We start from the raw sequence: 11,253 nt of genomic DNA, 5'->3' as shown, positions 1-11,253 counted from the left end.
TGAGAATGAGTCTATTTCTTCAGCACGTGTACAGCTACGAGCTGTGTGCTTGGCTTAGGAGGTTAAGTTTACAGAATGTAAATAGAAAGCATCGCCAGGGCTTCTCTATAAAGGTCCGCCTGCTTGTATGATCATTTTTTTTTAACTGTTAAAAGGAAAGAAAATCCAGTAGGAGAGGAACTCTGGACCTAGTCATATAAATTTAAGTTGTATGCCTCCAAATTTAATTTTAAAAAGCAGGCTCCTACCCAGTTTATGTCTCAGAACTATGAACCAGGAGGTCACGGTCTGAATCCCAGTCAAGGGCACAGACCCGGGTTGTGGGCTCCATCTCCAGTAGGGGGCGTGCAAGAGGCAGCCAATCAGTGATTCCCTCTCATCATTGCTGTTTTTCTCTCCCTCTCTCCTCCCTTTCTCTCTGAAATCAATACAAATGTATTTTTTTTAAAAAAAATGAAAGAGAGAGAGAGAGAGAGAGAGAGAGATGTATCTAGTGTGGGTCCACCAACTAAAATCCAAACATTCTAAAAACCAAAATATGGGTGGTAATTTTTGGGGTTTTGTTTTTTTGTTTGTTTGTTTGTTTTTGTTTTTTAATATATTTTATTGATTTTGTACAAAAAGGAAAGGAGAGAGATAGAGCGTTAGAAACATCAATGAGAGAGAGTCATCGATCAGCTGCCTCTTGCACACCCCCTACCGGGGATATGCCCGCAACCAAGGTACATGCCCTTGACCGGAATCGAACCCGGGACCCTTCAGTCCCCAAGCCGACGCTCTATCCATTGAGCCAAACCGGTCCCGGCTGTTTTTTGGGGTTTTTTTTTTTATATAATTTACTTGGAGACAAAGGCGATCTGATCTGAACTCATCTGACATTAAAGTTTAATGTGATAAATGAGAGGCCATTTATACTCTTTATCTTAATGTGAACATTCATCCATTTCACGGCAAAATAACGATGTTTGATTACAGGATGCTGCCCCCATGGGGGTTGGGGGGATGTGATATTACAGTGTTTTCTCTTTATTACCTTTCTAAAACCCTAAGAACCCAGAGAAACTCCTCCTGAACGCCTCTGGCCCCCGCGTTTTAAATGAGAGGGCGTTAACGGCAGCCAAGGCTGGGCGCAGCGGGAAACAGAGGTGGGACCACCCGGGGACCCCCAGTGGTCCGGACCCCAGCAGTCCTGGCCGGAAGCCGTGAGAGCCGAGGCACCGGGCCGCCCCGCCGACGGGGCCGGTGGGGGACAGGCATCGCGGGATTGGACGGGGCAGCTCCCCAGATGCAGGAGAGAGATGGGGGTCAGAGGACGGTCCACGGTCACCGCTGGGGGCCCCGGGAGGTCCGGTGACACCGACCACGGAACCGGGATGGACAGGGACCGGGTCTGCCCGTCCCACTGGCCACGGGGCGCTGGCAGAAGCTCTGGGCGGGGCCTGGGGCGGAGCGTGGGCCGGGGACTCCGGTGGTGAGATAAATGGGGGGGTCATGGCCACATGCCGACGATGAAAACCGAGGAAAGGACGCAGGGAAACACTTTCTTCCCAGAAGTCATTCATTAAAGGGCACGGCCCCACAGCAAGCACGCCGGCTGGGAGCCAGGGCTCTCGGCCGCCGTCTTCTTGTCCCGAACGCTCCCTCCACCGGACCAGCCTCCACCGTCACACAGAGCACACAGCCCGGCCGGCACGGCTGTGCGGAGCGGCGACCTGTGAACCCGGAGGTCAGGGTTCGATTCCCGCTCAGGGCACAGGCCCGGGTTGCGGGCTGGGTCCCGTGTGGGGTGTGCAGGAGGCAGCCGACTGGTGATTCTCTCTCCTCCCTGATGTTTCTCTCCCCCTCTCCCTTCCTCTCTGAGTCATTAAAAATGTAAAGAGGGAGGGCAGGAGCTAACAGCAGAGGGTGGAGTGGGGACCAGGTGGAGGGGAAAAGGGGGGAGGGCGGGGAAAGGAGAAACAATTGTAATAATCTGAACAATAAAGATTTATTAAAAATAAATAAAAAAACAACACGGGCGTCTTAACTGCGTAAAATTCCGCAAACAGAATCGGCTTTTGTTCCTGAAGAGAGGACGGCGTCTCCCGTTTGGCCGCACAGACACTCTGCAATCATCCCTCTCTGAGGGCTTCCGGCTGTCCACCCCCAAAATCCAATGCAAACAGAAACAAACCAACGCAGCTGTTCAAAAAAAAGAAAAAATGCCGTCTTCCGTCACTTCACCAGCCCCAGGGCCAACTCGGAGAACAGCGCCAAGAGTCCTGCAGCTTCAAACTCCTTCTGCAGCTCGTCCAGCGACGAAAACTCTTTGACTTCAAAGGCCAGGAACCTGCGGCAGGAGATAGACGGGAATGAGCCGGCCGCCCGGAGGGCGACCACGGCCGCTGGCGCCGGTGCCCACGCTGCCCGGCCACACCTGGCGTGTCCCGGCTGCGCCCAGGCCTCCCACAGCACGCTGGCCATCCTCTCTCTGCACTTCCTCCCACTCGAGTCCACGTCCACCTTGGAGGTCCTCTGCAGCACCAGGAACTCCTGCGGGACAAGCAGGATGTTGTCTGTGGGTGCCTGAAGCTCTGGGCCCCAAGTTTTCCTCTCTCTGTTTAAGAAAATGTGTTTGTATTGATTTCAGAAAGAGAAACATCCACGATGAGAGAGAACCATGGACCGGCTGCCTCCCGCCTGCCCCCCTCTAGGGATCAAGCCCACAGCCCGGGCCTGTACCCGGACCGGGAACCGAACCGAGACCTCCTGGTTCCTAGGTCCGCGCGCACCCATGGCGCCTCGCCGGCCGGGCCTGGGTCCCAAGCTTGTGAGCAGCCAGGCGCCTGCAGGCTGAGCTCCCGCCTGTCTCCGTGGGAACCGGGCGGCGGGGGGTGCGCGTGTTTTTGCTCACTGGCTGGTGTGACGGGCCGGCCGGCCGGCCGGCCGGGGACCAGAGGCCAGAAGAGGCCGTCTCAGGCTCCATGCCGGCCTGGGCGGCCTGCCCGCTGGGCCTGGGCCGGTGGCCCGTCACTGTGGCCTCAGGAGCCTGCCCCCTGCTGAGCACAGGCCACTGCGCCGGCGTCTGCGTGGCTGCCCCGGTGGCCGCGCCCACTCTGCAAACAGGCGGCGTCTGCCGGGCTGCACCGCTCCACGCTGGGGACCAGCACCTGCGACCAGTCCTCACCGCGACCTCTAACGGCCTCGGGCTTGTTGGCATTAGAAGGCACGTCAGGGACAGGAGGTAAACAAGGAAGAACTCCACCCGGCCGTTTGGTTCAGGTCAAGGGCATGTCCCTCAGCCACAGGTCCATTCCCGGCCGTCAGGGCACCTGCAGGAGACGACCAATCCACGTGCCTCTCTCACACTGACCTCTCTCCCCCTCCCTCACACTGACCTCTCTCTCTCTCTCTCTCTCTCACTCTGACCTCTCTCTCCCTCTCTCTCACACACTGACCTCTCTCTCCCTCTCTCTCTCTCACACTGACCTCTCTCTCCCTCTCTCTCTCTCACACTGACCTCTCTCTCCCTCCCTCACTCTGACCTCTCTCTCCCTCCCTCACTCTGACCTCTCTCTCCCTCTCTCTCCTCTCTCTGTCAATGGAAAAAACAGCCTCAGGTGAGGCTCGTTAAAACAGAAGCCAGCCCTTAAAAAGAAGTGCGATTTCTCTGCAGGCACGCTCCGCCCAGGAGTGAACCTGGGGGTCCGGCCTCACGTCGGAGAGCAGCCGCCTCCCCGGACACCGGCGCCGTGAAGAGCCAGGGAGCCTCCGGGGAGCCTGCGCCAGGGAGGGCCTGCCGCCTGCCGCCTGCCGCCTGCCGCCCGTGGGCTCCGTGCTCCCGCCTCTGAGAAGCTGCCCTCCTGTGCGTGGTGCCGGGTCGGCCCCGCCCGGGGCCGCACTGAACTCCAATGCCTCCCGGTCACCCCCGAGCACAAAGCCCAAGGTGGCTGTGGCCCCGGAGAGGGGCTGTGACGGGCCTCTCCCTGGTCCCACGGGAACAGGCTGGGAGTCCAGGAGAACCGGGAAACTCCGAAGGCGGAAAGCTGACTGAACGTGAGCCGCCTCCCCCACCCCAAGGCGCAGGAGCGACTCCCAGGACCTCAGGTCAGGAGAGCCGGCTCCTCCTGCAGGGGTTAGGGCGCAAACTAAAGTGGCCGCTGGCCCGGCGGCATGGCTCAGGGCTGAGCGTCCACCTAGGAGCCAGGAGGTCAGGGTTCGATTCCCGGTCAGGGCACAGGCCCGGGTGGCGGGCTCCATCCCCAGTGGGGGGCGTGCAGGAGGCAGCCCATCCATGATGCTCTCTCATCATGGCGGTTTCTCTCTCTCCCTCCCCCCTCCGCTCTGAAACCAATTAAAATCTATAATAACGCAAGTGTCATATGCTAATTAGACGACCTTTCGGCTGTCCTTCCTCCCGGACGAAGCCCGAACCCCGTGCACTGGCCTCCCGCGTACACACGTTAAGAACAAAGGCAGACAACAGGCCCCGGGCGGGCACCTTGACGCGGTCCCGGGGGCCTTGCAGGAGCAGCAGGATGACCCTGCCCGCGAACAGGAGCCGCCCGGCCAGCCCCAGGGCGGAGGCCCAGTGCCGCAGGGTCCTCGTGTAGCTGGCCTTCGCCCGCATGTGGTCCAGGCGCACCAGGGCCGTCCAGGGCGCCTCGGCCTCCCCGGGGCCCGCCGTGGCGCACCCGCCGGGGCCGGCTCCCGAGCCCGGCGGGGCGAGCAGGTGCCTGAGGTTCTGCTGGGCCCAGAGGACCAGCTGGTGGACCATCGGTTCCGGCGGGAAGGCCCGGGCCTGCTCCAGTAGCTGGTCCCTCAGGGCCGCGCACTGGGCCCTGGTCAGGCGCTCGGAGCCGACGGAGACGCCCGGCGGGCAGGCGGGGTAGCCGGCCGGCAGGTGGAACACCAGCTCCAGGGGGGTGTCCGGGCCCGACGGGCCCTCGGCCGTGGTGCGGACTCTGCACACGGAGCCCCGGGTCTCTGGAAGGCACGGAGAAACCGGTTAGCGCCCGGCCCCGATGGCAATGCCGCCCGGAGCTGGCCGGGAGGACCTGGGGTCTCTCCCACACCCCCCCCACACCCCCTCCCCCGTCTCTTCCAGTCGCCCCCACCCCTCCGGCCTCAGGGAGCGCGGTGCAGGCCCACACGCGCTGTACGGAGCCCGAGGCCGCCCGTCCAGCCTGAGCACCGTCCTCTCTGCAGGACAAAGCGAAGGAGACCTGGCACCCGGGCTGCCTGCCCGGCCCAAGGAGGGGCGGAGACCTGACAGGGTCTCCCCGGACCCCCTGCGCAGGGCGCACGTACCCTGGGCCACGAGTGATGGTTACCACCCGCGTACAGCGCCCCAGGGACTCCCACGGCCCGGCCATGCTGAATGGCACCCTCGGGTGGCAGCCCGGGCCACGTGCCCGCCGGCCTCCAGAGCAGCAGGCCCGGAGGCACCGGTGGCCTCAGGATGTCCGCAGCCCCGGGCCCGGCCGCCGGGGGGCGTGGCGCGGAGCAGCCTGCGGGTTAGCGATCCCCACCTCACCCTCCGCCCGCTGTGACCCCCCTGCACCCGCTTCCGACCCTGACCGCCTCCTCTCCCGCACACCACGCCCTGGGCGCCCGGCCGCCGGCGGAGAGGGTTACGTTAACCAGGAGGCGCTGCTGCGTTTCAGTTCTCTATTATGTCTGAAATTTCGTTGCTGTATTTTCCCATCACTTCATAGGACTGGTATTTTTTTTTTAACAAGTTGTGGCCCTCTAGGCAGCGGGCCGCGGTGAAGAAAGTCTGGGGGGTCAGGGTGTTGGCGCGCTCAGGGGGGCAGTAAGGCTGGGGGCCCCTGGGCTGGGGCTGGGCCAGGGCAGGCCCCTGGCCGAGGGGAGAGCCGGAGGGTCAGTGCGGGGCGGGGGTGCGGAGGGCGCACTCCTACCCCCAGGTCCCCCCAGCACCGGGGCGGGGGGTGCGGAGGGCGCACTCCTACCCCCAGATCCCCCCAGCACCGGGGCGGGGGTGCGGAGGGCGCACTCCTACCCCCAGGTCCCCCCAGCACCGGGGCGGGGGGTGCGGAGGGCGCACTCCTACCCCCAGGTCCCCCCAGATCCCCCCAGCACCGGGGCGGGGGTGCGGAGGGCGCACTCCTACCCCCAGGTCCCCCCAGATCCCCCCAGCACCGGGGCGGGGGTGCGGAGGGCGCACTCCTACCCCCAGGTCCCCCCAGGTCCCCCCAGCACCGGGGCGGGTGCTCCCGGGTTCGGGGAGCGGGACGGGCACAGGGCGCGGTGGCCGGGGCCGCCGGAGGGGGGCGCCCGAGCTGGGGCCTCCGATCCCCACCCCCAGCCGGGGGTCCCGGCCACACTTGGGGCGGCCCCGCGGGCACCTGAGCGGCCGAGCACCTCCCACTCGCCGGGGCCGCAGAAGATCGCGGCCAGCGCCGCCCGCTCCTCCTCCGCCGCCGCCCGCTCCTCCTCCGCCGCCGCCCGCTCCTCCTCCGCCCGCTCCTCCTGCTCCGCCATCCGCTCCTCCTCCTCCGCCGCCATCCGCTCCTCCTCCGCCCGCTCCTCCTCCGCCGCCGCCCGCTCCTCCTCCGCCGCCATCCGCTCCTCCTCCGCCCGCTCCTCCTCCGCCGCCGCCATCCGCTCCTCCTCCGCCCGCTCCTCCTCCGCCGCCATCCGCTCCTCCTCCGCCCGCTCCTCCTCCGCCGCCATCCGCTCCTCCCGCGCCGCCATCCGCTCCGCCTCCGCCGCCCCTTCCGCCCGCGCTGCCGGCCGTGGCCACCGGGGGGCGCGCGCGTCTGCGCGGCGCGTGGCGGGCGGACAGGCCCGCGGTGCCCCCGCCCCGGCCTTTGCCTCCCGCCTCCCGCCTCCCGCCTCCCGCCGCCCGCCGCCCGCCGCCCGCCGCCCGCCTCCCGGGGCGGCGAATGGCCGGGCTCCCCGCGCCCCGGGGCCGGGCTTTCCTGCCCGCCCACCCCGCCCGCCCCCGGTGCGGGAGGAGGAGGAGGCCGGGCGGAGGGGACTGGGCGGGAGGAGCGGGAGCGGGGACGTGGGGCTCCTGGAGGGGCGGGGGGAGGCGGGGACTCTCAGCCTGGGCCCCCCCCCCCCCCGCAGCCTGGGCCCCCGCAGCCTGGGCCCCTGCAGCCTGGGCCCCTGCAGCCTGGGCCTGGGCCTCCCCGGGGCGGCCCCTGCAGCCTGGGCCCCGGGTCACTGCCCGGCCAGGTGCTGCCCAGGCCCCCCTCCTCCCCCCCTGGGACTCCCGGCCTTGGGGCGCCATCACGTGTGTAAACACAGGCTCCTCAATAAAACACAGGCTCCTCAATAATTAATCTGTGGAGCCGACGCCAGAAGCAGCGGCACAGGAGCCACAGGAAGAGACGGGCCCGGGAACCCAGCGCTTGGGTTCAGGAACCGGAGTCCTCGGACCGACCCGGACCGGACCGGCGGGATCCCAATCCTGTTTCAGCCTGGCTCCGAGGCTGGAGACCCTGCGAGGCACCTGCTGGGCCTGGCGGAACCTTTTGTTTGTTTTGTTTTAATTGACTTTTAGGCAGAGAAAGAGAAACATCCTGAGGGCCTGCCCTCAGCTGCCTCCTGCAGGCCCTGCTGCCCGGGATGGAGCACCCCTTCTCCCCCCCCCATACACACTCACCCCACACACAGGACACACATACACAGGACACACATACACAGCGCGCACACAGCACACACACACACTCACCCCACACACACATAGCACACACATACACAGCACACACACCCCACACCCCGCACACACGCGCGCGCAGCATGCACATACACACGTGCATGCACACGCATGCACACATAACACGTGCACACTACACATGTATACGCATCATACACATGCACGTACAAGTGCACGCACACACTGTCTGATGGGAATGGAACCGGCAAGCGTTCCGGGGGCCCAGCTGACGGAGCCACAACGGCTGCAGAACCTTTTGGGTCCGTTGGTTGGTTGGTTTGGTGCTGATGTTGCCTTAGAGTTTCTTTTTTTGAAAAGAGATGACGTTTTGAGAGGCCAGCGGGGGACTGACCGCTGCAGTGGCGGTCCCTGACCTGCAGCACCAGCGGGCGGCCGTGGCCCTGGTCGTGCTCCCACCTCCGGCCCCTCCTCCTGCTGCTGCCACGGGGAGGGAAGACGGGAGCCTGCTCCCAGGGTAGGCCTCTCCCGGAGGGAGGCCGGGGGAGGCCGGAGGGAGGCCCGGAGAGGCCCAGACGGACACCATGGGGTTCCGGGGACCGAGCTCTCAGAGCCGGCTGTGTTCACTGTCGTTGGACAGGTTTATTCACACTCGGATGGGCCTGCTGGTTAGCAGCGCTTTATTTTAGACGCCTTAGAGTTAATTCCGATCAGCAGCCGTGCCTGGGGCTCCGATCAGACAAAGGAGTCCATTTCCTACTGAACATTCCCGGCGCCCTGCGGCCTGGCTCCGGTGAGCCCATCGCCCCACCACAGGCTCCGTTCCATTCCCGGTCAGGGCGCCGTCCCAGGGGGGAGCAGCAGGCAGCTGATCCATGGCGCTCATCTCTGACGTTTCTCTCCCTCCCTCTCCCTTCCTCTCCGAGATCAATAAAACGTGTTTTTAAGAGAAGCAGCGTTATCCTCTGATATCCCCACGCACACGGCCCTTTCGGTGATTCTCGTCCTGAACCCACCTCCCTCCGGGGAGGGGAGGGAAGGGAAGGGAAGGGGGAGGGAGGGGAGGGGAGGGAAGGGGAGGGCAGGGGGGCGGGTAGTAGGCAGGAGACAAATGAGCTGGCAGCCGGAGGAGTTCTTGGAGCCGCATCTCTGGGAGTGAGAAAGGCCCTCCTTGGGTTTGGTCTGAAACACGGAGCTGGTGTGAGAGCTGTCCGCCGCCCCAGCGCCATCCTCAGCCCCAGCCCGTCCCCAGCCATCCCCGGGGGGCGGGGGGCAGCCAGGCCGGCAGCCAGGACCGGCTCGGCTCCGCGGCCTCGTACGCGGGGAACCCGGCTGAGCCATCTGCTGGCAGGTTTGTTTGGAAATAAACGGGACGCCAGTGAGTTGGCAGATGAAAGAGCCGGGCTCCCTCAGGCTGCCCCCCCCCCCCGCCCCCGCGACCGCAGCCAGAACGCCCACAGCGGCTCCGGTGGGACGCTCTGGTCGCCCAACCGGTTGAAGGACTAAGAGGAGCCACAGACGTGTCCCAATGAAACCATCACAGGGTTGGCTTCGCTTCGTGTCGTAAACAGGCGTTCGTAAATGCTACAGGCCTGCCTCCGCCTCCTCACACGGGTTTGTCTGACCGCTGCTTAAACTTCCTGCAGTGCTTTCCTTTAAGCAATATTTTAATTGGTCAGAGAGGAAGGGAGATGGGGAGAGAGAGAGAAACATCAATGACAGAGTCGTGCATCAGCTGCCTCCGGCACGCCCCACACTGGGGATCAAGCCTGCAACCCGGGCCTGTGCCCTGGCCGGGAATCAAACCCCGACACCCTGGCTCATAGGTCAATGCTCAGCCCCTGAGCCACACCCGCCGGGCCGAATTTATTTTAATTGTGTCTTTTGGGACGTGTTCGTTTCCCTTAAAAAGGAAACAAGCATGCGGTGTGGACTCCCTCCCGCACAGGTCGCCCCGCAGACGCCTCTGAGCGAGCGGCGGTGAGCAAAGGGCCGCTCTCAGGGGTGGCGTCAGCCCCAGGTGTGAGCGTGGACATTCCACCGCCTTGGTCACGTCGAGAGGAGGCCCGCCTTGGAGCCGGACAGACACGCCCCTGAGACGCCGGCACGGCCTCCGTGGGGCTCCCGGGGCCAATGAAAACGGCAGGTTTTCCTCGGGCGCCTCCGCGGGCCCCGGGCACCTGCTGGGCACCGGGGAGGCGGCACTCACGGCTCCCGGAGCTCGGCGGTGCCGGGGCAGGCGCCCGGGGAGCCTGCACACACACACGCGGCGCCCGGAGGAGGTGTCCACCGGAAAGGGAGCAGAGCCCCAGCCTCGGGAAGGGGCGCTCCGCCGTGGGAAGGCGGGCAGCGTGCGGTGCAGGTGCTGAGCCGTCCGCGTCCACAGGCCGGTCCCTCTCCCGCAGACGGGGGCCGGGGGTGGGGACATGCCGCGGCAGGTCTGGGAGCCTGGGCAGACCCCCCCACGCCATGTGACCGTCTATGGAAACCTTCACGCTGCCTCCGGCTTACGGTGCACGGAAAAATCAAGAAAGAAATCTTGGGATTAAAAACAAAACTTTAGTTTCTCTTTCCTACAGGTAAAAACTTAGAGAGAGGGAGGGAGGGAGGGAGGGAGGCGGGGGGGGGGGACTGGAACCCTGGGCGGCGTGTCCCTGACGCGGAGCGGGGCCGCGGCGCTCAGTCCAGCTTGCCGTTGCGGAGGCTGCTGCCGGCCTTCTCCCGCCGCATCAGCGCCAGCACGCGGAAGCAGCCCTTGGCGATCTTGACCATCCAGAGGACGTTCATCACGTCCAGGACCACGCAGGAGCCCACCCAGGAGCACTGCGTCAGCAGCCCCAGCCGCGCGTAGGGCTCGGTGCCCACCACGGAGAGCATGTAGCCGTAGAAGGACGGGATGGGCAGGATGCGCACCACGAAGAAGGCCAGCGTCATGAGCAGCCCGTTGAGCACGTTGGCCGTGGAGAGCTTGGAGTACCGCAGGGCTTCCAGGAACCACCTGCGGGACGGGAGGCACGGCTGGGACGAGCGCGGCCTGCGGACCGAGGGGCCTGGGCTCGGTCCCCAGGCAGGGCCCACGCCTGGGCTGCGGGCAGGAGGCAGCCAATCCACGATTCTCTCTTATCATCGATGCCTCTGTCCCTCTCTGCCTCTCCCTTCCTCTCTGACATCAATGAAAATAAAACACGTAAGAAACGTCACTGCTTTGCGTCTGTGGGCAGTGACGTTTTAATTCCCGGTTACAGCTCCGTGAGCACAGCCCCAGGTGGACAGACGGGGCCGGGGCAGGTGTGGAAGCACTGACAGGCGCTGTGCATGCCCGCAGGGCGGTCCACGTCCAGCTGCCGGCGGGAGGGTGCAGGACACAGCTGCCGGCGGGGAGGGAGGGTGCAGGACACAGCTGCCGGCGGGGAGGGAGGGTGCAGGACACAGCTGCCCGGCGGCCGCGGCCCTGGCTCTGAAGCCCTTCTTCTCCCACGCGAGGGCCCAGGCTGCCAGAGGAGTCGCTGGGGCCGGGCTGGGACACAGAACACACACGTCCTTAGGTGTGTTGTCTTTTAACAAACATGCCTTTTATCAGAGGACAGAAGGATGGGGTGTGTCCAGGGACATAAAAACCAACAAAAGCC

The 11,253-nt window shown here is 64.8% G+C and overlaps 2 protein-coding genes across 7 annotated transcripts in view; both read right to left on the bottom strand.

The window, feature by feature from the left end:
• Positions 1–1,999: 1,999 nt before the first annotated feature.
• On the bottom strand, positions 2,000–6,531 carry RWDD3 (RWD domain containing 3). 2 transcript variants are annotated; one of them, XM_045586820.1, is made up of 4 exons: positions 6,348–6,531; positions 4,481–4,965; positions 2,417–2,594; positions 2,000–2,329 (listed from the first exon to the last, which is right to left on the bottom strand). In XM_045586820.1, the coding sequence occupies exons 1-4, from the start codon at positions 6,505–6,507 to the stop codon at positions 2,220–2,222; spliced, it is 933 nt and encodes a 310-aa protein (XP_045442776.1). In that variant the 5' UTR covers positions 6,508–6,531; the 3' UTR covers positions 2,000–2,219. The 2 variants fall into 2 exon arrangements, with proteins under 2 accessions (XP_045442776.1, XP_045442777.1); XM_045586821.1 differs by having other exon boundaries at positions 2,417–2,532.
• Positions 6,532–10,163: 3,632 nt separating this feature from the next.
• LOC118727414 (TLC domain-containing protein 4) overlaps positions 10,164–11,253 on the bottom strand; it is a 35,440-nt gene continuing 34,350 nt past the window's right edge. For all 5 annotated transcript variants that reach the window (XM_045586816.1, XM_036453189.2, XM_036453188.2 and 2 more), the window contains one exon: positions 10,164–10,622. In XM_045586816.1, the coding sequence (XP_045442772.1) occupies positions 10,304–10,622 (319 nt within the window). In that variant the 3' untranslated portion in view covers positions 10,164–10,303. The remainder of the gene's footprint in view (positions 10,623–11,253) is intronic.

The sequence above is a fragment of the Pipistrellus kuhlii genome, unplaced genomic scaffold, assembly GCF_014108245.1.
Source record: "Pipistrellus kuhlii isolate mPipKuh1 unplaced genomic scaffold, mPipKuh1.p scaffold_m20_p_24, whole genome shotgun sequence".
Classification (NCBI taxonomy): Eukaryota; Metazoa; Chordata; class Mammalia; order Chiroptera; family Vespertilionidae; genus Pipistrellus; species Pipistrellus kuhlii.
This window is presented reverse-complemented; position numbering and strand designations above follow the sequence as displayed.

What these genes read in the sequence shown, in the direction of transcription:
- RWDD3 (XM_045586820.1), bottom strand. Translation starts at nt 6,507, where the DNA reads ATGGCGGCGGAGGAGGAGGAGCGGATGGCGGAGCAGGAGGAGCGGGCG. An exon ending in GGAGGTGCTCGGCCGCTCAG is followed by an intron (nt 4,966 to 6,347) that starts GTGCCCGCGGGG and finishes CGTGCCTTCCAG; the next exon opens with AGACCCGGGGCTCCGTGTGC. An exon ending in GCGCAGCCGGGACACGCCAG is followed by an intron (nt 2,330 to 2,416) that starts GTGTGGCCGGGC and finishes CTCCTGCCGCAG; the next exon opens with GTTCCTGGCCTTTGAAGTCA.